This window comes from Anarhichas minor, unplaced genomic scaffold, assembly GCF_050575085.1.
Source record: "Anarhichas minor isolate MPS153535 unplaced genomic scaffold, ASM5057508v1 ptg000033l, whole genome shotgun sequence".
Taxonomy (NCBI): domain Eukaryota; kingdom Metazoa; phylum Chordata; class Actinopteri; order Perciformes; family Anarhichadidae; genus Anarhichas; species Anarhichas minor.
This window is the reverse complement of record NW_027466479.1, coordinates 12,581,003-12,606,721: the sequence shown is the minus strand read 5'-3', so window position 1 is coordinate 12,606,721 and position 25,719 is coordinate 12,581,003. Positions and strand designations below refer to the sequence as shown.

The 25,719-nt window shown below is 44.5% G+C and overlaps 1 protein-coding gene across 2 annotated transcripts in view; it reads right to left on the bottom strand.

Moving 5' to 3' along the window:
• The window catches only part of znf704 (zinc finger protein 704), a 51,324-nt gene extending 26,420 nt beyond the window's left edge, over positions 1-24,904 (bottom strand). The window contains exons 1-3 of one of the 2 annotated variants that reach the window (XM_076105470.1): positions 24,332-24,904; positions 23,888-24,153; positions 18,525-18,712 (exon numbers count right to left, since the gene is read on the bottom strand). In XM_076105470.1, coding sequence (XP_075961585.1) covers positions 18,525-18,712; positions 23,888-24,151 — 452 coding nt within the window. In that variant the 5' untranslated portion in view covers positions 24,152-24,153; positions 24,332-24,904. Of the gene's footprint in view, positions 1-18,524; positions 18,713-23,887 lie in introns of both variants that reach the window. The other variant, XM_076105471.1, reaches the window with a different exon arrangement.
• Between the last annotated feature and the right edge of the window lie 815 nt (positions 24,905-25,719).

Below are 25,719 nucleotides of genomic sequence, written 5' to 3'. Positions count from 1 at the left end.
TACTATAATGACCTGTACAGTGGATGGCTTATGGAATATATATATGTAATATATATATATATATAAATAATTGTATGAGGTAGGTCATGAATAGAATAGGGCAGATGATGAAGTCATTAAGACTCAACAACAATAGTATTGCTGAGAGCCACAGTGTCTAATCATCAGCATTAGCTAGAAGCTAATTACGCTTTAGCAAGTTTTTTGCCTCTCTCTCTAGCTGTCCTCTAAACACACACACACACACACACACACACACACACACACACTTTTACACATGAGTAAGCGACAGTACGTGCAGATGGAAACAGACACACGGTGTCCGCTAGTTCCCTTTTTTTTTTTTTTTTTTAAACACTCACAGACAGATACACTTCTGAGGGAACGCCCTATGGTGAGAGCAGAAGAGGGCGTGGCGTACATTAGCCTGGGCATGGAGCCAAAGACCCTCTGTGTTTACTTCTTCATGTGCCTGCAGACAGACAGCTACAGCTATACAGTCGATACACTGAATAATCCTCAGGTCATCAGAGCGGGGTTTTATCTGCACATCTATCCATGTTTTGGTTAGCCTTTGTCCTTTTTCTGCCTCTAATGCACTAAGAGAGATTACACTTTAAAGGGATAAAAGACTCAATGGAGACCTGCTGACACACACACAAACACACACACACACACACACTATTTTCTCAATGTAGAATTCATAACAGTTATACAGTGAGCGTTTTTCAGACTCTCTTCCTCACTCTAGTAAAGCTCTCCAGTATCACCCTCCCTCCTCTGTGTTGCACTTTAGCCTAGTTTCCATCTACACACACACCACGCCGCTGGGAGACTGGGAGCGCAGACACATGACAGAAACAGGGGAAACACTGCACACACACACACACACAGAGTTGGAAATTAGCTCATACATGTAAATAGAGACACATGGACAGGGGAGAAGCAAATACTTCCACTTAGATTCAACAGTTGGCTACCCAAGGCTCATTTTGGACAGCTTAAAATGTTTGTTATCGTCATCTGGACCATAAAGCTGCACTGAAACACTCACAGTCACTTATCGCCTAGTCATTAGGGCTAAAGTGCTATTTATTTAAACACATTACAATGTGTATTCATTAGGGGCTAACTTTGACCAAAGAAATCCTCAATTGACTCACACTGTTGTCGACTAGTTGATTTAATTCGACAGATCTGTAAAACTGAGTTTCTCTTCAAAGAGTCGCACAAAAGCACCACTTTAAGTCTTGTGTTTATAGAGGCGTGTTCATAAGTTTGTTGGAAATAAATCATTCAGGATGAAAAAAAGCACAAAAAGGTTAGTCGACTAATCGTCCTATAATATTCATGTATGCTGTGGATCACCAAACCTTTTGAAGGGAAGCTACACAAGCAACTTCTCCATCACTTTATTTATTTTCTCTGTGGAAGATCTTCAGGGCGGTGTGTGAATGTGTTTATACAGGAGAGGAGGCGCGGGGCAGAGAACCAGGTCTTGTTCAGAGAGTGAATATGTACATGTCAGGTTGATGTATACGAGTCCTCATTTCTTCCAATTTACCATCCATGAAGACAGTTAACCCCTTGAGCGACAGCGATGGAGGAAATAGGATCGTCCCGCCCTCTCCACTGTACTTTACCTTTTGATTGACACACACACACACACACACACACACACACACACACACACACACACACACACACACACACACACACACACACACACACACACACAGGTTATGCCCTAGATTGATGCTATAGGTTGGAGGACCCACTTATGCACTAGTCTCTGGGCCAGAAACACACACACACACGTGTACAGTACGTACACACACACCACTAACAGGGTTACCCTTCATTCAATAGCAATAGCAGGTGAGGTGAGTGAACAAATTCAATTACACATTCATTCACCTCAGTCTCAAACTATTAAGTGTCATTTTTGGGGTAGTCCAGTGTCCCCACAGAACTGCACCGTATGTATGTAATCCTGATTGTGTGCGACTGCTGCATTATATTTGAACACGGCCCGCAGTTAAGATGCCTAGTTGTTTTTCCACTGTTATGTTTTGACTTATTCTGCTGTGTTTACCTCTTGTGTCTAGATGTACTGAAGTAATCCCCTGTGACTGTGCTATTGTTGCATCTCAGCGTGCTTTCCTCAGAGCCCAATCTGCCTTTACATCAAATAAGCACCTTGACAAACGAGTTTAAAGATACTGAGAAACCCGAATAACAAATACAATGTTGTCTCCTCTTTTAAGGCTACGGTGCATCCCACAAACGTACATCAGCAGCTTCAAAAGGCAGTGATTTGGATCCGTTACTTGAACTTGTGCTCTCTGTCCCTGTGAAGCAACTCAAAAGCAGCCGTATGAGGTGTCCTGCCGGCCGGGGGTTTAAGATGCTGATGTTCATTTTTTCTCTTGTAAATCCTGCATAATAAAAAACTCCGCAAAAATGAAAAACAACCACATTAACAACATCGAAACAACACAAACTTGGACGTCAACAATGTAACAAAAAATGAAATGATACAACCAGAACCCTGAGGTACTGCTCCAGGAAGAGATGCTCTCATATCTATAGAGATACCATAACAATGGGAGTAATAGGTGTAATGATGGAGACACATTTAAAATGAATGCAAAGCGTGATGATGACGGAGATGGAAGAAGGAATAGGGTAGGAGGTGGGAGCAGAGATAAGCCATCTCGACACACACACACACACACACACACACACACACACACACACACACACACACACACACACACACACACACACACACACACACACACACACACACACACACACAGTGATGGGCTTTCCCTGAATTGATGTTGCTGTATGCCCTAATGAGCAGAGGGAATACACAGGATCTCACTGCTCCAAGCTACTCGTTTAGCCCCGTGTGTGTGCGTGCGACTGTGTGTCTGTGTGTGTGTGTGTGTGTGTGTGTGTGTGTGTGTGTGTGTATCACTCTTTTCCGTTTCTGCTTGCAAGTACCTGCGTGTATGGATGCCTGAACGCATGCAAGCAAATGTGGCTGTCTGTGTGAGTGTCAGAGAGCGAGTCAGTATGAGCAGTGAGGGGCTCGCCCGCTGATGCGAACAAAGGCAGCAGCTATGAGAGTCATGACGACCTTTATAGTGGCTGGCTGGTAAACACCCCCCCATCCTTTTCTCCTCCTTTACTTTCCTCTTCCTCCTATAACCCTCCATTCTTTCACCTCCATCTCTCTCTCTCTCTCTCACGTCAGATCAACGCTGTTCGTCCACATGATGCGGTGCTGGAGTAAACAAAAGGAAGCGGCTGCAGGAATGAAGTATCTGAGCTCCGTGTCAGGAATGGAGTAAATGAAGAGCCTGAGAGTGTGTAGCTGGGAGAGCAAACATCAGAGGATGTCTTTCTCTCTGCCTCTCTGTCTCCGTTATGCCCTTTTTCTTTTACTTGCAGGGAGCGCTATAGCGTGATTTATTCGTGTTGTGGCAGGAGTACCCGGCCGGGTGCCATCGTTCTGACTCGGAATGTGTGGAACTCACTTCCTGAATTACGAGTCAGGTGAACATGGTTCAAAAGGAGCTCCGAAAATCAACCAACATCTGGAGTATTAAACGTTGCATGTTTAATATTTAACATAAATGAAATATCCGGGAGACATTAGCAATGAATATTTATAATAGATATATATATATATATCGTGTCATAACAGGAGACCCCGTATAGCAAATGGCATCTATGGAAATACACATAACTGCTACCATAAACAATAACAGAGGGTCGCCTCTGAAATAGACAAACAAGTGACACATGCTGCGCATGCATTTTGTACCATAAACATTTGATGAACTAATATATAACATGGTGTGTTAGCAGAGCAGCAGCTTCAGTCCTCCACCAGCGTCTACACAGGATGCGCTGAGGCCCTGTAGAGTGCTGGTTACGCACTTTTTCGCAGCACTCAAGAGTCCGATACACAATAACTACAGTTACATGCATGAAAGAAAATATATACCTGAAGCTTAAAAATGTGCTTCGGGTTGCGGTTACTCATGTAAAACTCAAATGAAATGCAACCTTTGTGCAGCCTGTGTGGACAGATGTATTAATCAAAAATAAAAGTGTATCTGTTCCGTCAGATGCACGCGAGACGGGCGACTGAAAACCACCGCTTAGAAGACCATCGCGATATCATTACCACATTCACGTGTAATACTTGTAGTAATAAAACACCTTTTCAGGACAATTTCCAAGCATTTTCTAGACATACACATAAACAATTGTTTGCTGGTTTGTGTCATCAAATAATCTAAGAACAGGTTGATAGAGGACAGTGATCTTCTAAATGTCACCTGGGCCACCTGAGCTGGCGCGACCATCTCTAATCAAAAAGGTCAGCTTCGGCCATCTCCACTTTTTCTTCCCCCCAGTCTTCCTTCAAGGATAGGGGGAAGCTGCTCCTCCAGCTACCTTACACCTCATCACCGTGGGTGTGTGTGTTCATTAGTGTTTACTGGCGAGTGCCGTAGTGATAATGGGGGTCGTAAGAGCTGCACGAGTTAGCCCCGAGTGCTCTATTCTCTCCACCTGCCCTCTGGACACACACAACCTGCCAATAAGTGCCATAAACACACACGCAAGCACCGCTGGGCTTGACTATAAACACCGTGGCTTTAACCATAGCGGACGTGAACGGACACACACACACACACACACACACACACACACACACACACACACACACACACACACACACACACACACACACACACACACACACACACACACACACACACACACACACACACACACACACACACACACACACACACACACACCTCCAGCCCCTCAGCTCCCAGGAGAGTAATATACACAGTGGAGGAAGGGGCCTCTTTCACAACTACACCTCGAAAAGGGGGTGGGGAGGCCTGGGGAAGCTGTTTGTGTCAGCGTGCATGTGACAGTGTGTGTGTGTGTGTGTGCGTGTGTGTGTGTGTGTGTTTGCTGAAGGTGCTCATAAAAAGCCCCAGAGATTGAGTTGATGGAGGGCATTATAAAAGGCCTATCAGTTGGTCCAATCGCCTCACACAGCCTCAAGGCAGGACAAAGCATATGCCCGCCACTTCAACATTTACCTAGAGGCCTTTTACTTGCACCCCTCTCCCTTTACTCTTCTCATTCCTCGTTTCCTCCCCATTTGATCCACTATTTGTGGGATTGTTGACCTCCACTCGGCCAGGACAAGTCAACCGAGATGTGGTTTTTACAGCAATGCCCTTCTTCGCAAGAGCCGGACATATTCACGCCTACAGTACAACAGTTGTTAAAGGTTGTACTGTTACCGCCTTGCTCCATTGGGACCTTAATAGTTTTTGGTAAAGCACAGAGAATCACTCATTAGTAGTCAGGTAATCAATACAAGTCACAGGCGTGTGTTTAAATGACCTTTATGTTGAGTCTTTCTTGGATGATGGAAATTGTTTTGGAGAGGAAAAAACAGAAGGGGGAGTGACAAGAGGGAGAGAGAGGGGAGGATGTGTTTTGGGGGAAGGTCTCCATCAGGCGAGTATAATCTCTGATTAATTTACTGCTGCGTAGTATGAGGGTGTGACACCGAGCATGAAGAGCAAAAAAATAAAAAAACACCATGAGAGAGGATAGAGGGAGGTAGAAAGACAGAGAGAGAGGGAGCCCGCCCCTTCCTTCTCCCCTCTCAACCATGTCAACAAGTCCCCACAAAGACTCCTCCGCTCCATTTTCCAACATAGAGCTCTGCTGATGCATCCATACAAGACAAATACTCAAAGGCTTCCTAATGGGAACTATGTAGAAGCAATAAGTTATGCAGTCACTTTAATTCTCGTATAAAAAGCACCGTGTTCAACATGTCTAAGCTTTTGTTCATGTACATTCTGGCATCGTTTTTTAGGACTCTGACAACATATTGCATCCGATGAGACTATGTCCCTATGTCCCTACCAGCCTGATAGTGAAGGCTGTCTGTATGCAGCCTGACAAGAGGTACTCCACATAATGTGACACTTGGGGACAAAGAGGCGCAGAGCGCTCGCTGCCGTTCACAGGGTTAGTTGTTGTAAATGCAGGGTAACAGTCAAAGGGAACTGAAGCCGCTTTCACACATGCACAGCAACCCTGACATTATCTAGGACCCCGGAGGAGCTGAATGTGAGAACGCAAATGTCTGAATCAGTCGGACCGTACATTAAACAGACTTTACCCTGCCGGCTCCCTAGTGCAAAGTCTGTGTAGTGTCCGATTGAGCTCATGTGTGAATAGAGCCGGTACGATAACGTCTCCATCATCCGGCTGGTGCGAAACCTGGAGAAATACAAACGTCCCAGGGTGAAGAGGAATGGTCATTTACTTAAAGTTGCCAAGGAAAATGGAGAGATTTGATGAGATGAGATTTGGGAACTTACGTTAGTAAGGGCCGACGCCGGAATTGTCACAAAAAAATTCAAGGAACGTCAAGAGACTTGGTTGTTTGTGACCAAATTAAGAACCGGCAACGTGTCTGCGGTGTAATCTGCGTCATGTTCTGGTGGACAAGGACTTAGTTAGACATCTAGAGGGTACTCTGTGTTAGTTTCGATTGGATAGAATCATTTGAAATACAAGGACCCATCACTCTGCGTAGTAACCTCTCCTTTCAACTACCCACCAATTTCAACCTACACAAGGTTTTTTTAATGAGGCTCCAATTACAAGCGTTAACCGAAATAACAACACAACAGAGAGCTGCTCAAAGTAAAACCCCTGAACAACGTAAATTTGAGTGCACTCCCATCACCAGTGTATGCGTCAGTACATAGCGCACGTCTTCAGTGCCAACGCTGGGAGCAACCGTGGGCGTGGCCACCGATTAATGTTCAGTTTCAGCCAACCAAAGTCCCAACGGTCACCTAAGATTTGGGTCAATGCTGCACACTTTGTATGTATTCAAACAGTAACAAACACGGGCTGTAAATAATATGAAACTCAACTGAGTTGAGGATGATTTGAGTTTCTGTTTATCTGTGTGCGATATCATAATAATTTGTAAATGTGTGATTGCACACCCAACATTAATCATTAACCTTTCCTGTGGGGGTTAACCGATTGGCATATTTGCATACATAATTGGAAATGTGCATGTGTGGGCGTCTTTTGTGGGTATAGAACCTGTATGCATGTTAAGTAAACTGTGTTAATTTCAGAGTATATTATTAATCACAACTGTTTTTGTGCATAACTAAATTTCCCTTGTGAAAGCAGCCAACTGAAAGCAATGAAGACAGTAGTGGAATCAGTGGAGTGTGCAGGCAGATTACACATTTTGAGAATACTTTAGTGCCAAAAATCCCACCCAGTTGTTTGTCAGAGAAAGCTCAGATAAACAACTTGGAACTCACCTCACTGTTGTCGCTACTGACTTCATATGCAAGTAAGTTAGCCACTCTGCCTATTCTCCAGCCCCAGCACACAGCTCAGCAGTGGGCTAGCATCTCTGTCAGTCAGAGGAAAACACACACACACACACACACACACACACACACACACACACACACACACACACACACACACACACACACACACACACACACACACACACACACACACACACACACACACACACACACACACACACACACACACACACACACACACACACACACACACACAGCAGGCAGCTGAGAGAGTAGACAAAGGAAGAGAGGGAGGGCTGGAGTGTGGGAGAGACGCAGCTTATAGGGGAACGAAGGGGGGAAATGAGCGGGAAAGCAGAGATGGAGAAAACAAGATAGAATACAGTGAGTCAGGGGAGGTGGAAGCAAGAGGGAGAGAAAGAGAGAAAACAGACAGAAAGGGAGGACAAAAGTGGAAAGCAACATTAGAAAGCTGCATCAGCCATCTGGGCAAAGGGGGCGATGAGAGGAAGATGGAAAGAATAAAAGAGAAAGGAAAGGAAGTGGACAGTGAGGGGGAGAAGTGCACTATAAGTGTCATAAACAGAGACAAAAGGCAGAGGAAAGAAAGGGAGAGAGAGGAAGAGGAGGAGGGTTTCTGTTTATTCTTTGGAATAGTGAAACTCGGAGAGACGTGATCTCTAACCACAGAAAAACTCATTTAACAATACATAACATTGGCCTCCAAAAATCGGACTTTCCCCAGCACAACAAAAAGTTACACAGCTTTCCAAAATAAAATGTTAAAATAATTTTGACATGTGTTGTACATGAACTAAAGACAGGCTGTACAACTGTTCTCAGATTGGTGGAAATTGTGGCTTCAACTGGCAACATGGCACCAGTCAGCAGAGGATAAAAAAACAACGAGATAAGTCATTACTGCATGGAAGTGCGTGTGTCGATGCAGTTGCATGAAGGAGAATTTCACTCAAATGAACCAACCCTTCCGACAAAGACCCGCGACAGAGCAGCTGAGGGAAGCACCCATGTTTCAATAAATGTCCACAGGAGGTCATGAATTATGCATGCTATATGGAGGGTATGGTTGTGTAACATGGTGTGCACGTGTGTGTCTGTGCATTTAATGTTTGCAGACCTAAACTCCAGTGTGTGTGTGTGTAATGGGCGTGTTGTTTCCCTTCATCAAGGCTGTGAGGCTCAAATGCCTGCAAGAGGGAAAAAAAGAGAGAGAGAGAGGTCTTTAAGAGAGAGCGAGAGAGAGCGAGAGAGAGAGAAGCCCCTGGTAAACACATCCATTTTCAGCTCATAGTGAGGTAATGCTGCCAAAGCTACCACAGTCCACACACACAGTTCTGCAGGCGGCCCTCGAGTTTGGCAGACCATCCGAGCCAAGCCCCTAAAATAAAATGTGCACACACACACACACAGCCCCCCCCCCCCCCCCCCCCCCCACACATCGGAGTAGAGTTCAGTGTGTGGAACTCAAAATCAAAACAATAACAACCTCGTCTGCAGATGCTATTTGGCTCATGTGACCGAAGCCACTGGCTCTCATTGTTTAAAGGGAGAGAAGGGAGGGGGGGGGGGGGGGGGGGGGGGGGGTTGACAAATCTGTAGTTCTGCTGCCTTGTTGATATTAAGAGCTCCATGAAGGTGGGGGTGGTCTGTTGAAGAAAACAGGAGATGGTCTGAACGACCTCTCCAAATGGGGGTTGAGGGGGCAACTGTACCAGCTGTCTTCTGAATTCCTGTGTACACCCACACACCCACACACACACACACCCCCCCCACACACACGCACACACTATATCAACCCACAAACCTAAAAGGGCCACTGCTGACTGTTTACCCCCCTTACAAGCTGTTCTGCACAGCGACAAGGGACAACCTGAAGATAAGCAGAACAGTGAAAAACTAACCTTTTCCATCAGGGGGTCGTGTGTGTAAGTGTGCATGCGTGTGTGTGTGTGTGTGAATGTGTAGTAACCATTTTCACTGCTAGCCAGCTTGCAGGTGAAGCTAGGGAAGGTAATGACAAATGTCTTTAAAGAACAAAGGACAGCAGAGAAAGAGAGAGAGAGAGAGAGAGAGACAAAGAAAAAGTGAGTGTGTGTGAAAGAGAGCGAACACAACACAGAACCCCAAGAGAAAAGAGACGGAACAATCGAAGCTTTATCTCATTTGAAAGGTGGGTTGGTGTGAGGCGAGATTATGATTGGGTACGTTTATGAAGCACCTGGGGTCCACCAATTAAACATTGACAATTCCGGCACAACAAACGGAGGTTTATGCATCTCAAGGCTTTTAAATGTCGTGAAGATTTCTGGGGAAGTCACGAGAGCCAAAGCATAATATATCGTTAAACAGAAGTGCAAAGTTGAGAATAGCAAAACAGGCAACCGGACAAGCACATCAGGGATCACGAGACTGTATTTCTCTTTTCAAACTATTAAGCCACATGCTTCATTCTGAGTTAAGTCATTCAGCACACATTTAAGGAAAAATAAGATGGGAAAAAGCTGCCACCCGTTTCTTTTTACGGTTTATGTGCAAGTGGCCGAGAGCAAGCGCTGGAAACCCAACAGATGATGGATTACCTTTTTAAATGTTCTTTTGGAAAGTGCCTGGTCTCTTATTTATAGTCCTGGTCTGCTGCCTACTCGCAGCTTTAGATCTTCCGAGAGACACCAAAGACCACAGAGCCCCCTTATTGGATTATGAAGTAAAAGGATATTCTACTTTTGTCCTATTCGGGTCCAATTTATGTAGATCGGCCCCAGCAGATGGCTGCTAGATGTCAGACTAACAAATGGCTAACTTTCAATTAACTTTATCGCTCCCCCCCCTCTCACAACATTAGGCCTTTCTGTCGAGGAAGACATCTGTTGGGATAGTTTTCGCTAAATGTTTGGCTTATTTAACCGTGCAGTGGATTCAACAGTGCGGAGGGATGCCAACTGTTGAGATGCTGAATGTCAAATAGCTTTCTTGTGGGTAAGATGTCATTCACGTCATTAAAAATGATTCTGGTCAAAAGCAAAAAACCTTCGATGTGTGTGGCACTATCGTGACTTTAAGTTTGTATGATTGCCGATGGTGTGAAAAATGATCCGCCTTCTTGGAGGTGAAATTACAAGCCACCGTGCTAAACACATTACAGCCTCTCCCGCGGTGTAAATATCTTTTAATACGTCTGTTAGTCCAGATGGTGGATTCATACCACATCTGGGAATCAACAGTAGTGCAGCCATCGTGCCCTTGATTCATCACTCCAGTTATAGGATCACATGAAGGCAACGTTTTAGTTGGCAAATATGTTCCATCACTTTAAGCGTTCCGAGGTTATGACTGTAAAATGTGCAGAAATATGCTTCAATAGACTACCTGTAAACCTTTTTACAGCATCACTTGGATCCCGACGATGTATTCGTGTGCATTCGTGTGTATTCGTTTCAACGTGGGCTCTTTTGATCAAGGGCGGTTTGAGGGATTCAGGGTCAATTCTCCAGCAGGATGCCATTGTATACTTACACTGCTAACTACAGTCCTTTCATTGTCAATGACTCGACTGTCATTGCACTGGTGCAGACACTGTAGACTGGATTGAAGGTTGTCCAAACATTGCTTGAGGGGAAGATGTTCCGAGTGGCTGCCAAACATTTGACACACTTGTGCTCTGACCCGACTCATGCAGGCAGCATGGTATATGGCAGAGCTGATGCAACTTGTGTGAAATCACTACATCCATTACAAACGTATGGCGAGCAGCTCATGGGAGGAAGAGATATGTTCTGTTCTTGGATGGTCCTGTCTTTGAATTTAATTTGCACTTCTCTCCTTGGATTATGATAAAGAATGATTGATGTTCTCACGCGAACTGTCACGGACAAAGAAAGGAAGTCGTTTCAACAACTCGTCTTTAAAGCAGGCGCTGCTGACAATCTGAAAAGCGGCGAGTTGGAGTCAAATCTACTGAAACCCGGACGTACACAAGCGCACACGTGTCACAGGAGGGCACCTCCACCGCTGCTTTGCCCACCGCTCGGTCACGCCGCGCCCACTCTGCTAAACTGCGATAAAATTGATGAGTGACACTCAAATTAAAACGGGGCGAAAATTATGACACCCTCATGCCGTGCTCTTAATTAGTACATCTCCATTTTAATTAATAACGGCCGTCAGCCTGACGGATATCAATAATTCAAAACAGACAGGTCAATGGAGCTTCAAAATGGATGGCCATAATTAGAAATAGTGTGGGGAGGAGGTACTTCTGTCGGGCTGGCTTTGTTTTTAATAGCTTACACTTGAGAAGCATGCCCCCCCCCCCCCCCCCCGTTGTGTCACAATGTCTTTGCCCCAAACCAAAACTTTGCCAGGGTCAGTACAGTTATATTAATACTAAATTATGGCACGCAATTAATCAACTCACAATCCCTTTACCTATTTTGTACTCAAGATTTATGCTTTTATATGAGCACTTGTGTTTTGTTTTTTTACTAAAAACTTAACTCTATGCAGAGCTTAAGGTAAAGCCAGGTGAAGCGGTGGTTGTCCTGCATTTAACTAAGAACAAGCACAAAAGATAAAACCAATACAAAAAACTGCTGCAATAAGTGTCTTGAATAAACACAAGTGGCTAGTTTTAATGGAAAAACAAGTTAATTGACTTCCATTTAACAGGAAAACAAAACATGAAACACAAATAAAGATCACTAGGTTCAAACATCAATCTACATGCAGGTCCGTCAGCACCTAAATAAAATGACTATATAGCAACATTCAGTTCCTGTATATTGACGGGGCTTTCTTGTCTGTGCCTATAATAACAAGTGAATTCAGATTATTTTCAGTTATGCTCAAATTTTACACAAATAACAGTTTGTGTCGTCAATCTGAAGGCAAGTGGCGTTTTTCAGGCGTAGTTCTTCTCAGTTCAACGCGCTGACTGTGTGACACTGTGGTCAGTTGGCATCCCCTCCTAAATACCGCGGACGACCATAATGCACGTCAGTCGCTAGAATCAATTAGAGCTTTTTTTTGGTTTCCCTGTAGCACTCTGTGTCATCGGTCCATTACAGCCGGGGACTATGGATTAGTGTGACGCAGCAGAAGGCCCACAGAGCCCGCTGTCACATAAACATCGGCCTTGCACTACGCATTATAGAAAGCAAGACTACCATACAGACACAACCACATCCATGTGGGACAAATTAGCGCATTAGTGATATTTTCTATGAGGCTTTAGATCGATTCCTCGGTTGAGTCATAACATCGCTGCCGTCAGGCCGACACATTTTGTCAAAAACCCTTGACATCGAAATCCTTAGAAGCAACGGTATATTTATTTACAACATCAATAGCTGCTAATAGATATGTGCAAAATGACACATGATGAGTCAATTCTACTGCGAGCATCACAGTAATCGGCATTAAATGACTCTGCTGCCAAATACACTATTTAGATAAACTGTAGACTTTGTGGATTTCATTTAAACTGCATGCAGTCAACAGTTGATGTCAAAAATGGTAAAATCTTTCTATTCTCAATAACTGATGTTGTAATTAGCACGCCAGATGTACAGCAATGGACAAAGTGTCTCTGAAGTCTTTTGCTGTTGAAGTGAATGTAAATCCTGGGTTGGGTTCACAACACACACACACACACACACACACACACACACACACACACACACGCACACGCACGGTCCAGCGCTTTGGCAAAGGTTTGCAGTGAATTTAGGCCGACCGTCTGCTAATCCACGGTTAAGCTTTCCCCCACCCACACTCACCGATATTCAGCACGCTTAATTAAAGACTCCATTTGCATATAAATGTAAACTCGCAATTCCACCCATGCGGCATCACAGGTGGTCGTTTATTTTCTTTCTCCAGGAGTTAGAAGTTGTCGAGCGAGCCGGCGCAGAGCAACTCGATGCGGCTCGTATTGGCGGGCCGCAGGTATCGACAAAGAGTGAGCGCTTTGTCTTTGATTAGTCCGTGTGCGATACATCTAAAGCTGAGTTAACAGCTGGGTGGGGTGGATCCATGACGACTCCACAATTGTATCTGAGATTAGAGGTTCAGTTAAGACTCGGAACAAGACTCGGAACAAAGCAAACTCCAGTGAATCCGGCTAAATAGAGCAATCCAAGTAGAGATAGAAAAATCCAATAAAAACTGATATGATATCTAAAAGATTCACTTAGACCACCGTGTAATGAGCCTCGAGAAAATGTGTCAAGCTGGAAAATCGCAATGACAATTTACAGGCACACAAGGTGCTTTTGTCTTATCTGGGTTTTCTTCTGTGCATCTTTCATTCTGTCCCATTATGCTGGAACACGAGATGGAAAGTGGGAGTTAAGAGAAAGGCTCCGATACCACAACGGTGTAACCCCGACTAAAATGAGATCATATCACTCTAATTCCCGCATGTTCGCACTGGTTACCCAACGCTCCCAGAATTGACTTTAAGATTTAGCTGATCCCTTTTTAAAAACACAAATGCACCTGGTGCCAAGATATGATCGCAGACATTTTAAGCTCATGTGAGCCCGGCTCAATACGCCTGGTTGGTCCCTACTGGCTTTTCTTAAGCCAAGATTAAAAACAACATTAGGCTTTACAACGAAACAACCTGTTGTGATGAGCTAAATCTGTACATTAATATAAATCTTTCCTCAGAAACTTAAGATCCATCTTCACTGATCCAGTTCATAGCTTTTAAAAAAAATCTATTTCTAGTCACCCATTAACACACACACAAGAACACACACACACACACACACACACACACACACACACACGCACACACACACACACACACACGTGTTTCCAATTGTTTAAAAAAAAAACGTTTTTTCTCATCATGCATCAACATCCATTCCTGCCTGCTAAAGTTGTCATTATGACAAATCCCATAAGGTCTGGAACTTTGGGAGCCATTATTATGGCTCAACAACAAGAACCCTGTGTTACGCTTATTGCTGTGTATATAAATACAAGCACATTCCTGTTTGATATTCTTAGCCGTGTGGAGTTCGAATCTGATATTCGACTGAACACACATAGTTTGGTCAAGTAAATTGTTGCAGCACAGACTTCAATCAGATAATAGTACATTGAGTCCTGGAGAGTGAGACGGTGAATGAGGGAGAAAAGAAGAGAGAGATCATCAGAGCTGTCTTTTCAGATGGTAATCGCATGGTTTCTGAACTCCACTGGCATCCAAACAAGGAAAACTGTTTTCTTTGGCAAACGCCGAGCATCTCTCTCACTCTGTCATTCACTCTCTGGAGAACTCGCACTGCTCTCATGCACACACTCATTTAAAAAAAAAAAAAAAACTCCCTCCTTTGCCACAAACACATTGTGCGGCAAAGGAGTAATACCACCTAAAGTGCTTTCCGTAAAGGTAAGATATAACCACAAAGGCAAACAGAACATTGAGTAAAGGCCAAACAAGGGGATTGTGAAGCCATGGCGCTTTATCAAAAGACCGACGGTAACTCGAGAGTCCCTTTGGGGCTCTTTTGTGCTGAGGATGGGGAGTCTTTGGGCTCGCTCCATGTCGGAGTTGGCTGATGCGCCGGGCTACGAGTGTGGAACACATGGTTGGCTCATTGCAGTGAACTGGGTGATCTGCAAATACACCGATCAACAATAAAAATTAACAACAACAAACGGTTTGGTTTTGGCATTAAATTGGGTTTTGAAATCAGTCCCTCCAGCTTTGGTTTACAGCTCCGTGGAATGGTCATCCGAAACCATAAATCAGATGAAATGTGGTCATGTCGGACTTAAGTATTTAAAAAGAAAAAGAAGAAATTACAACATCAGAGAGGAGCAGCAAGGGGTCCAGCTATTTTCAGAAACGTGAGTAACCCTGCTTCATGCTAGAGAGGGATTGCTGGCGGTCTGAGGAGGAGGAGATTTGAACCCTCAGATCTGTTGTTTTGGAGTTTTGCAATAATACGCAGAGCACTCTCTTGATTCCCCCCTTTAACTAAGGTTATACTTCACTTCCCCTGATAGCAATTAGTCCCCAGAATGCTATTTGTCAAAAGCCACGCCATTCGTTTCCACGGGTATGCCACGCTAGCTCTTGTTACAATTGACATGAGCTCCTGGATGAAGGAGAAGGCCCAGCAGCTGGCTAAAATCAAAACACTGTGACAATCAGACAATAAATGTGGTGTAAACAAATCAGAAATCTGCCACAGCAAGCAAATCCCTGCCTCTGTATCTCACCACACGGCACTTTTAAAAACATTTCATAAAGGAAACTATTTATTTGGACATTTGGGAGAAAATAGGTCCATTAAGGAGTGACACCCATTGATTTTTTTGGAGAAATATCTGTGAAGTAAATGTGCTGCAAACAAATGAACGACGACGGAGGCTACTCGATAGCGTAATGAGAGCGGGACCAGCTGACAGAACCGTAATATGTCGCAACACAAAACGCCCCCGAGGTCTAACGTCTATACGGCACATTGTCATTTTTCCTCTTCCTTCCCAATGATTGCGGACGAGGCATCGAGGTGCTTCAGTGGCTCCCCGTGAGGGGGGGGAGGGGAGGGGGGGGGGGGGGGGGGGGGACCTATTGTATCTGGGTTTCAAGGGACCTGCACAGCCATCAAACAGCCAGACATCTTCTTGGTAAATCACCAGCAGAGAGGGAACTTTTCAGAGTGCAATTAACAACCTCAAGGTCACACTTCTCTGGAGAGTTAGAAAATCCTCAGGCATCCTCTCTCTCTCTTTCCTCTTCTGCCGTTATCCTCACAGCTACACACACACACACACACATGCTCTCTCCATCTCCTTCAGCCTCCTCTCCACACTTGTACATTTCCTTCACTCTTTTACCTTGTTACTCCCTCGTCCCATTTCGCCCCCTCCCTCCCTCCCTCTCTCTATCTCCCCCCTCGTCTCCATTACGGATAAACGTTATTTGGTGCTCTTTCCTCCCCGGTGCCAGAGCGGCGCTGAAAATCGGTCGCAGGTGTGCCGAGGACGAGAGCCGTGGATCTTGATCTCAAGGCGATGATGGCGCTGTGGTCAGGGATATCTGAGAAAGGAGCTCGGGGGTCATACCTGATCTCAAAATGTTGGCAAGAATGAAATTTCCATGTTCTTGAATGTGTGGGCACATTTTACAAAATGGACTTTTTTTTTTTTTTAAGTCCCGTTTTGCAGTTGGTGATTAAACACAATAGATCGCTGGATTTTGAGTAGCAGGCTTTGAAGTGTTGTACAGAAAATAATGAATGTCAAGTCCCGGCTGTTGGCTAGAAACAGGTGTACACAGGTTGTACCCTTTGCTTAAGGTTTTGCGTGTTCCAAGGGCCTCCTCTCTACACACAGCCTTTACATACCTGCTGTCCGTCTCTCTTACCGGGCAGGAGATGACTAAATCCTTCAGGTAGACAAACCTAAAGAGGAAACTCAACTTGAGTCTGCAGAGCACACTGTTGAAAATAAAACTCTGAATTCACCGACAGCTTCTCAGCTGGCATGCCGCACCATCCAAATGTTTCCGAAGGCTTTGGATATTTTCTCATCGTGCGGATATTTAATCAAACCTTCCTCTTTGGGTGTTTCTGCTTATGTGGGGCGCTTGGCTGGCAATTCTTGTACCGATGATGCTCCACAGACGCCTGGACAGGCAAAAATAATTGGAATTTTGGCGAGAGAGACGACTTGGGTGAGTTATTGAAATGTTGTGTGTGCGCGCACACTAACAGGTTTTTTCAAGGTTATGGTTTCTCTTAACTATTACATCAGGATTATTGTATCCAGTTGTTTTTAATAGGAGGATAAACAGGAACTTGGATTATAAAGTGATCGTGCAACTTGTGCGAGGGCAGTGAGATGATCAATAAGCCGTTTCAACATAACCGTATAAATATATCAATGTTATGGCAATCCCTATGCAAGGAGCTAATAAGGATGGGACTGTTTTAATACTTCCATGTGTAGTCCATGTGATAGATTCAGTTTTAAAAGGAGATTCCTCCTCTTAATGGGCAACAAGAGAGAAGCAAATCAATGACTCAAAAGCAAATAACTATTAAATGTACAGCGGGGCTCAGGGTGCCGTGATAAAGCTGCTCAGATGGCGACTTTACCTGTACTTTCCGGCAAGTTGCCATCGATTGGACTCGTGTTTCACATTTAATAGTGAAAGTGTCTTTATTGGATGGCTCTTCACTGCCATGGACTGCTGCCTATTAATGTTTAACTATCCTGCTGTGGACCAGCTTCAGTGGTGGATTATGCTGACCATTTAAAAACAATTTGTGTGTGTGTGTGTGTGTGTGTGTGTGTGTGTGTGTGTGTGTGTGTGTGTGTACGGTGTAAAGAGAGTCACTGAATGTGTGATGCATCATAACATAATAACTGTTGTGTTACATGAAAGCTTCTCCCACTCAAATTTCAGGCGTATTTCTACTTCTGGCTATTCTGTAACTGTCTTTGCTACAGAGCAGGAACGAGGGCAACACTGCAATTTTCGTTTGTTTGTTAGTCGACTTTCATGGCCTTGATGAGTTCGCGTCGCACCACTTTTACCATTTGGGAAAAACACCAGAGGCAATGCCATTCAAATAACCATAATTGCTTCAGCGAGCTAAAGCAACAGCATGGGATTCTTCCAAGAAATGACATTTTGCACACAACCCTTTATTATTCAGGGCAGGAATGAACTCTTAAGACTAAACTCAATTTGGGTACCGGACTAAAAACGCATTCATCCCAACACACAGACATCACTGATGTGAAGTGCAACATATATGACGGCATTTAATAAAATATGTATGTAATGGAATAATAGTGGACTCCTGTCAAATTGCATTCAGTGGTCTGATAAAAAAGGCCTTAAGGACCACATGAAAAGAAATGGGATGTCAGCCCAGATTAACTATGTCCTATTTATGAAATGACAAATCTATGTCATAAACCTATGAACTTTGCGTGTGGGAACTCAAGCCAAACCTCCTCTGAGACAGGACTCTCGCTGTCAAAGAACTGGCATTGCTGCCACACACACACACACACACACACACACACAGACTGTCCTACCTGGCATGAGGGACATCGATGCTGGAGGAGACCACTTTGCGTTTCTGCTCCAGCAGGGACACTGATCGGGTGTCATGGTCCCGGCCCACGCGCCTCCCCTCCGAAAACCGCTGCTCCTCCACGGCCTCTGGGCTGAGGGAGCCGCCTTCCACCTTATGGCTCTCTGGAGCTCCGTTACTGGAGCTATGCTGGAGAGGGGTGCAAAGAAGATGAAGTCAGTGGATAGGTGGAGAACCATGTGGGTTAGTGTTAGTAACAATGCTGGTATAGGAATACACCATGAGAACCGTGGATGATGTGCAAAGTACAGAAACAGGCCTTCTTACCAACAATTGCCAGCTGTATTTAAGTTGGGGTCTGGGCTTGTTATCCAAGCCCAGACCCCAACTTGTTAAAGATTTTCATGTTTATACATCAAATGAAGGAGTACATGGTCCAACATGGTTTCAGACATTTTTCCAACCTCTTGGGCTTAAAACAGCATTTTCCAAAACAAATTGGATAAACTAAAAAATGCACCGTGGTCAGTTATAAAACAAAGCTGTTCGTTTTTTAGTTCCTGGAGAAGATTTGGAGATATGAGGTTTTCAAAACCGAAAACCACAAGTTACTGTTGATAACTCTACTAAAAAAAACTCTCTTCTCATGAAAAAAAATAAACGAGACTTTAAACTAAAGTACTGTATGCATCTGTGATACGAGACCTTTCTTGATGGTGCATTTTTTTGAAAGCTCAAATCTTTGGAAACTGATCAAATAAAATGAATCATGTTAACTATCATGTGCCACAAGTGTTCCTACCTCATTGGAGGAATCAGCCGTGCTTTACTTAAAGGAGCCCTGTGGAGTTTTTGACCACCAGTCACGATGAAGCAATGTTATTGATTTGACACATTGATCTACAGTTTGAGGCAGTAGCGCACAAAGAAGCATCCACAGTAGATGTATGTGAAAGGCAAGGAAGGAGGAGATGGCAAGCTAGCAAACATTATTGTGAACATTGAACATTTTAAGAATATATTAGAAATTCACTCTCACATGCGAAAATACATACGCAATACATTTTGTTGGGAAAACATCTAAACAAAAACTTAGTTTAAAAGAAAAATCCACATGCCACCCCTAAAGTGGAAATTTGAATTCCATAAAAAATTTTCAGAAATTGTTCACCTGAAAAATTCTTTAGAGGATCATAAACATTTCAGAACTTTAAATACAAATGTTTGTGTTGACCTTATATCGCTCAGAGCTCGATGTTGCCCAAAAGCGTAGCTGTTTCCTGCCACAACATTGGTGCTCGTGTGATACAGTTTAAGGCAAAGTTGTCATAGTGGGGGAACCACAACTTAATAACTCAATAATAAACATAATCACACGCTCCATACAGCAAGACTGCAATACACAAAATAACAAATCACTGAGCCAAACACAGTTACCACCGAAATAAACCATTCACTGACAAATAATCACAAAATAAAAGCACTTCTGTCATCTGAAAACGCCCACCTGTAGCAATGTAAAAAAAAAAAAGCCCAACATCATTTCTTCTCTTATACGACAGCAACAAATGGCATGCTTCTGCACATGAATACCTGCATGCACCTACGCTCACACCAACACACACACACATCTCTGTAGGTAACTAAAGCCATCAGGCTCTTAGAAACACACGGCTGCCCATGCCAATGGAGCGTTGAGGAGTACGACATGCAGGCCAGTGTGTGTGTGCATGTCAGTGTGTGTGCATGTCAGTGTGTGTGCATGTGTGTGCGTGTCTGTGTGTAAGTGTATGATCTAGATCCTTATCTCAAAGCACTGCAACACGATTAGGGCCGACTGTAGAAAAGGCAACGGCACCGTAGCCAATCACCCACACACACACACACACACACACACACACACACGTACATGTACACGCACACATACACCAAGAGAACAATTTACTTAGATTAATGAGGTAAAAACAGGAGAAATGAGTATCGAGTATCGCTCATGATAGAGGCTGGTCGCACAAACACTCAGTGGTGCGTAAAGCCCTCTGTGAAAACACAGACTTGAGTAAAGCAACAAGATGGATTACAGCGGCTCGGGAAAGATTAGGTGTTGTGGGTACGACGAGGGTCCTCCTCCGATAAAACCAACAGCAATTCCTTCCTTTCACCGGGCCTATGAATGATGGCCTTTCACAGAGCCAGGATATTGTGAAGCATGCCAACTCGGTTGTGAAATGTGAGTTGCATGTGTCGAAGCTGGTGCATACGTGTGTGTGTGTGTGTACACATAATAAATACCCTGAGTGTCCAGCATATCTCCCTTCTCTTTATCTCTCTCTCCCTCTCTCTCTCCCACTCACACAGAAACTCATAACCTACTTGCTTTGGGCCGTTTGTCAAGCGTAAAGAGTCTTGAGCCTTTATGGGTCAGAGGTCATGATGAGGCAGGCTGACACAGACCATAAATTGAATCCCACGGGCCCGACTGCGTCTCTTAGCTCCCATTGTTCTTTGTTGCTCGGAAGTATTTTTGCAGTAGCACATCTAATGCATGTGACCGGGATTAGGAATGTTAATGATGGCAGGATGACGATGTCACACTGGATGTCACACCAGAGCTGAACCATCGTTGTTTTTACTGAAATCGCAGTGTGAAGAAGTGGCAAGAGCTGCAATATTTATTTTGAGAACTGTTGCCAGCAAATTTACTTCGCTGTAGCTGATAGCTAATTAACATTGATATCATGGATTACTCAAACTACTGTATATGAAACTCATGCCGACCATGGTTATTTCATATAAATGAACAATATTAAGTATTCTACTACTGTGATATTTATCTAAATATTAGCTTAATTGGCATTAAAAATAAAACTAATTCACGAATATATACTATAAAAAGGAACCTTGATTGACCTGAAAAACAAGCAACTGCATTATTCCATCTGAAACTAAACACAGGCATTGTGGTTACTTGATCAAAATAAATTGTGGTTTAAATTGCAACAGCAGTACTAGTCAGCAACAGCACAACTAGATATTTTCATTGAACCCGACATCGTTTAGTGTAATACAGGAAGTTATTCTGCAGAACTGAAATGCCTGGCGACATGTTGAAGTATTTTTTTCCAATGAGAGAAATAAATACTTTATTAGGCCACACGATAACAAGATAATGGGATTAAACATGGATATTAAACCTGGGTTTGTGTGTTAATAGCACACATGACGCGTACATAAACACCTCCTTGACCTTCAAGGATTACTCATACACCATCAGGGGCAGCTTCCAGACTTGACCCCGCGGTCACGGTGCTTCATGCTGCTCGGCCAACTAATAAGGACAGCCGACGCCGGCCGGCCCGCCTGCCTGCCTGCCTGGGACCCCCGCTTCAGAACAAAGAGTCACTCAGCTCTCGTCAACAAGCTTGCTCCATTGACTCACACGTCTCGGCGTACGAACGCAATCAACAACGGCCTGGACAACAAAAGGAAATCTGTGCAACATTGCTCACACAACACACACTTGCACAAACCAACGAGTCAACAAGTGGTTTTCTGTCATCCCCCCCCCCCCCGGTTCCAGAACAGGGGGCATTCGTTTGCCATACTGGGCAATGTGCCGAGCGTCCAGATTCTTTGGAGCGTGACACCCGTTGCCAACCTGGGGGTGCCTGCTTTGTTGGCCGTACAGCTGCTGCTCAAACAGGCGGCATGCCCTCACAAACAACCCCCACTACAACACTGAAAGTAGTCAGCTCTAACGCATTCAACATAATACACACATGGGAGCAGGCACATCCATGCACGCATAAAAGCAACACAGATGCACATGTGAAAACACACACACACACACCTCCTCATTGCATGGCTTGTTTTCGACCTCAGTGGGAATCGAGTGCTGAAAGCGTCTTGACCATCGTGCTGACGGGGCTACGCTCTCAGCCTCAGCTGCACCCCTCCAGCCTGCACCAGCGACTGTATTGTGCAACAGCTTTTTGTTGAGTGCGCACCACTGCATACACAAACGTGCAAATGCAAAAACAAGAGAGCCCAAGTTTACAAATGCATCTCCCCATCACTGCTCTGACAGCTCTCCGTGCAGAGCTGTTGCATCTCTCTTTGTTACGGCTTTACATGTCTGAGAAGAGTTTTAAAGATTCATTTACAACTTCATTTGAGATTTGCAGGCATGTCAGAGTGTTATTGCTACACCCGCCCTGTATCTCACATTCACAGAAAGGAAATGTGAGCAGTCCAGCATGTGTGGTAACAAACAGCGGCTGAACATTTCCGTTTTTGGTTCCTGAAATAAGACTTAAAAAAACAAAAAAAAACAGCCTGTAAGTTACTTCATCTATAAAATTTAAAAACATAGCACACATGAATGCAAGGAGGCACAAAACCACGCCATTCAAAATAAATCTAAATCAGGAGATGAGCCAGCGAAGAAGTAAACAAGCCGTTATTCGGTCACATGCGTCACTCCCTCACTATACAAAGGACAGAACACACACACACACACACACACACACACACACACACACACAATGTCAAAAACTATGTTTCCATCCAAGAGCTGGATTTGCACACAATCTTTATCTGAGGCCACCTGACACCAAAGCATACAAGTTGGAAAGGAAGGCAATTAGGTCACTGCTAATTAAGGCCATATCAGGATTACACATTTGGACATCATTGGAAACTTAAACATTCTGCCTCAAAATGTCACAGGAAGCCCCCCCCCCCCCAAAAAAAACATCTATATTTAGCCATTGTTCAACAATAACAGCCTTGTTGTGCATAATTAGTTCACATAAAGCCATATAATATTCAACAGGGCGACAAGCTGCAGCACCACCCATCACTGAAAATGTCCAAAAATATAATACATTATTTCAGTGCATTTGTGCAATTAAAAGGCATGATTCATGGAAGTGTTTGTATTAAATATGATGCATAAAAATCATGAGCCTATGTGCAAAAAAAACTCGGACCGGGTATATCCAAAACGCTGCAGTCAGAGCGTGTTTGTTTGCCTCGGCTTACCCACCCACGAGCCCACATAAACATTGCGCAGGCCCTATCAAGGCCTTTGTCCCATATATATATATATATATACATGATGTCGCCAAATGTCATGCAGTATGCAAACGAATTTGCATTATCTCTATTGTGAGTTATGCTGGTTTTGTCCCCTCTGGTTAAATTTAACTAAAGTGGCTGCAGCAGCAGCAGCGGCGGCGGCGACACCGTTAAATGCGCTCCGTGCAGGAAGTGGTTAAACGCTGCAAAGCGCCGCACAACAACAACAGTGAAGCGCTGCCTGCCGGTCGGGACGCTCTCCACACACACACACACACCACACACCTTCAAGCTGGACTTAAGCGGTCCTTTGGCTACAATGTGGTTGATCCCCGCGGCTATCTCCTCCTCGGAGAACTCTTTGAGGCTCCCGTCTTGCATGAGCACGGTGTAGACGCTGAACCGGGCTCCTGCGGCCGACGACACGTCTCTGTTTTTCTGCTTGACAGCCTGGACCACCCCGGTCACCGGGGCACCGTTCCCCGTCGGACTCTGCGCGTAAACGCGGCTGCCGAGGATCGACCGCTTCACCAAACGCCTCGTATGCATGTCTAAAAAAAAAAAAAGTGTCTCGCTGAATTCAGAGCCGGCAAAAAAAAACACGCTGAATTTAAATCATTAAGCGTCGAAATGAGAACCGGTAAACAACGTCGAGGAAAACACAGAACCGCAGCGGGTAGACTACGCGCTGCAACAGCCCTGATACAATGTTAGAAAGCGGCAACATACTCGGGAGGCGAACACTCCAAACAGCGGCCTAAATGCACCTAAAACTGAAGGAGAACTTTGAGTTAGCACCCAAACAAACACGAACGCGACTAATTTGCTGCTGAATAACCTCCACATCTAACCGGGGCTACCAATCTCCATCCGTTCGACCTGTTTGTTTTCCCAACTGCTCCCTGCGAGCTGAGGGGGCGGCGGCAAAACACGGTCGAGCCACCACGTTCGGGACCCGAAGTAACATTTGTACACGATTTGACAAAGTGGCGGCTTTAATCTTGAATTAGCGACTAAGACATCGAAGGGCGGAAGCAAATACGTCGAATTATGTCACTTCGCTGGGCCATATACGTTGTCATCCATCCGCAGAGGCTGAAAACGGTCGAAAACACGGCCGCTACGTGACTCCGGCTCCGGCTCCTTGGCGCTCCAGTCCGTGCGTTGCTCCGACCGAGCAGAGCCTCTACCGGCGGAATGCTTCTTGTAAACATGTGCGGTCCGGCGGCCGAGGCGGGCTGCGATTGGTCGGTGCAGCACGCGCCTCCACAAGCCTCCACCGCTCCACCTTCTCCTCCGACAGAAGGTAATGCAAGCCGGGAGGATGCCACATTCAAAACAATGACGCAAGGATGGGGAGGAAACGAGAAGGGAGGGGGTATAGCAGAAGGGAAGAAAGAGAAAAAAGGGGGAATTGAGGCTATGGAAAAGAAAACTTTGACCAGACAGACAGGCTTTATGCTGTAACCTAGTTATTAAAGGCATGTAGCCTACTTTCCAGGTGCCGTGGGACTTCTAAATTACTATGATCTGGTTCTCAAATTAAAGTGATTAACTGCACTGGTCTCGCTTTTGTGAATGTAAACACAATATATACTTTTTTTTTTTTTTGTTATATTGTCACTACTTAACATGGCTAACATAGTTTATTCTACCAAAGGCTCTGGGGTGAACATGCTTTAGCATCAAACCTGCACAGGTATCTATCTGCCCGGGCAAGAGCCAACCAAATCTTAGTCAGCCCCATCAGATAATTTAGATGATGAAACGATGATATAAAGTGCATCATGTGCAAACTCTGAATATAGCTGAGATATGCAAATATACGTATAATGGTGAGGTCAGCCTTGCCAGAAGTACTGTGATACCTTTATTTGACGAGCCAGCAGTCTTTTTTTCTTTTCTTTTTACTGTGCTCTTCATTTCAACACTGCTCATATAACAGCACCCACAGACCGCTAACACGCTCATGTGAGCTACACTTAAGAAACCTGAAGTGTGATCTCACAATGTGACTCAAGTCGTCGCTCTCTGAGAAAGAAAGATATGGCTGATAAATGTGTCCCTTTTGATTGGAAAGTTCACATGTGCTGTGATAAATCAAGTTCGGCAGGAGA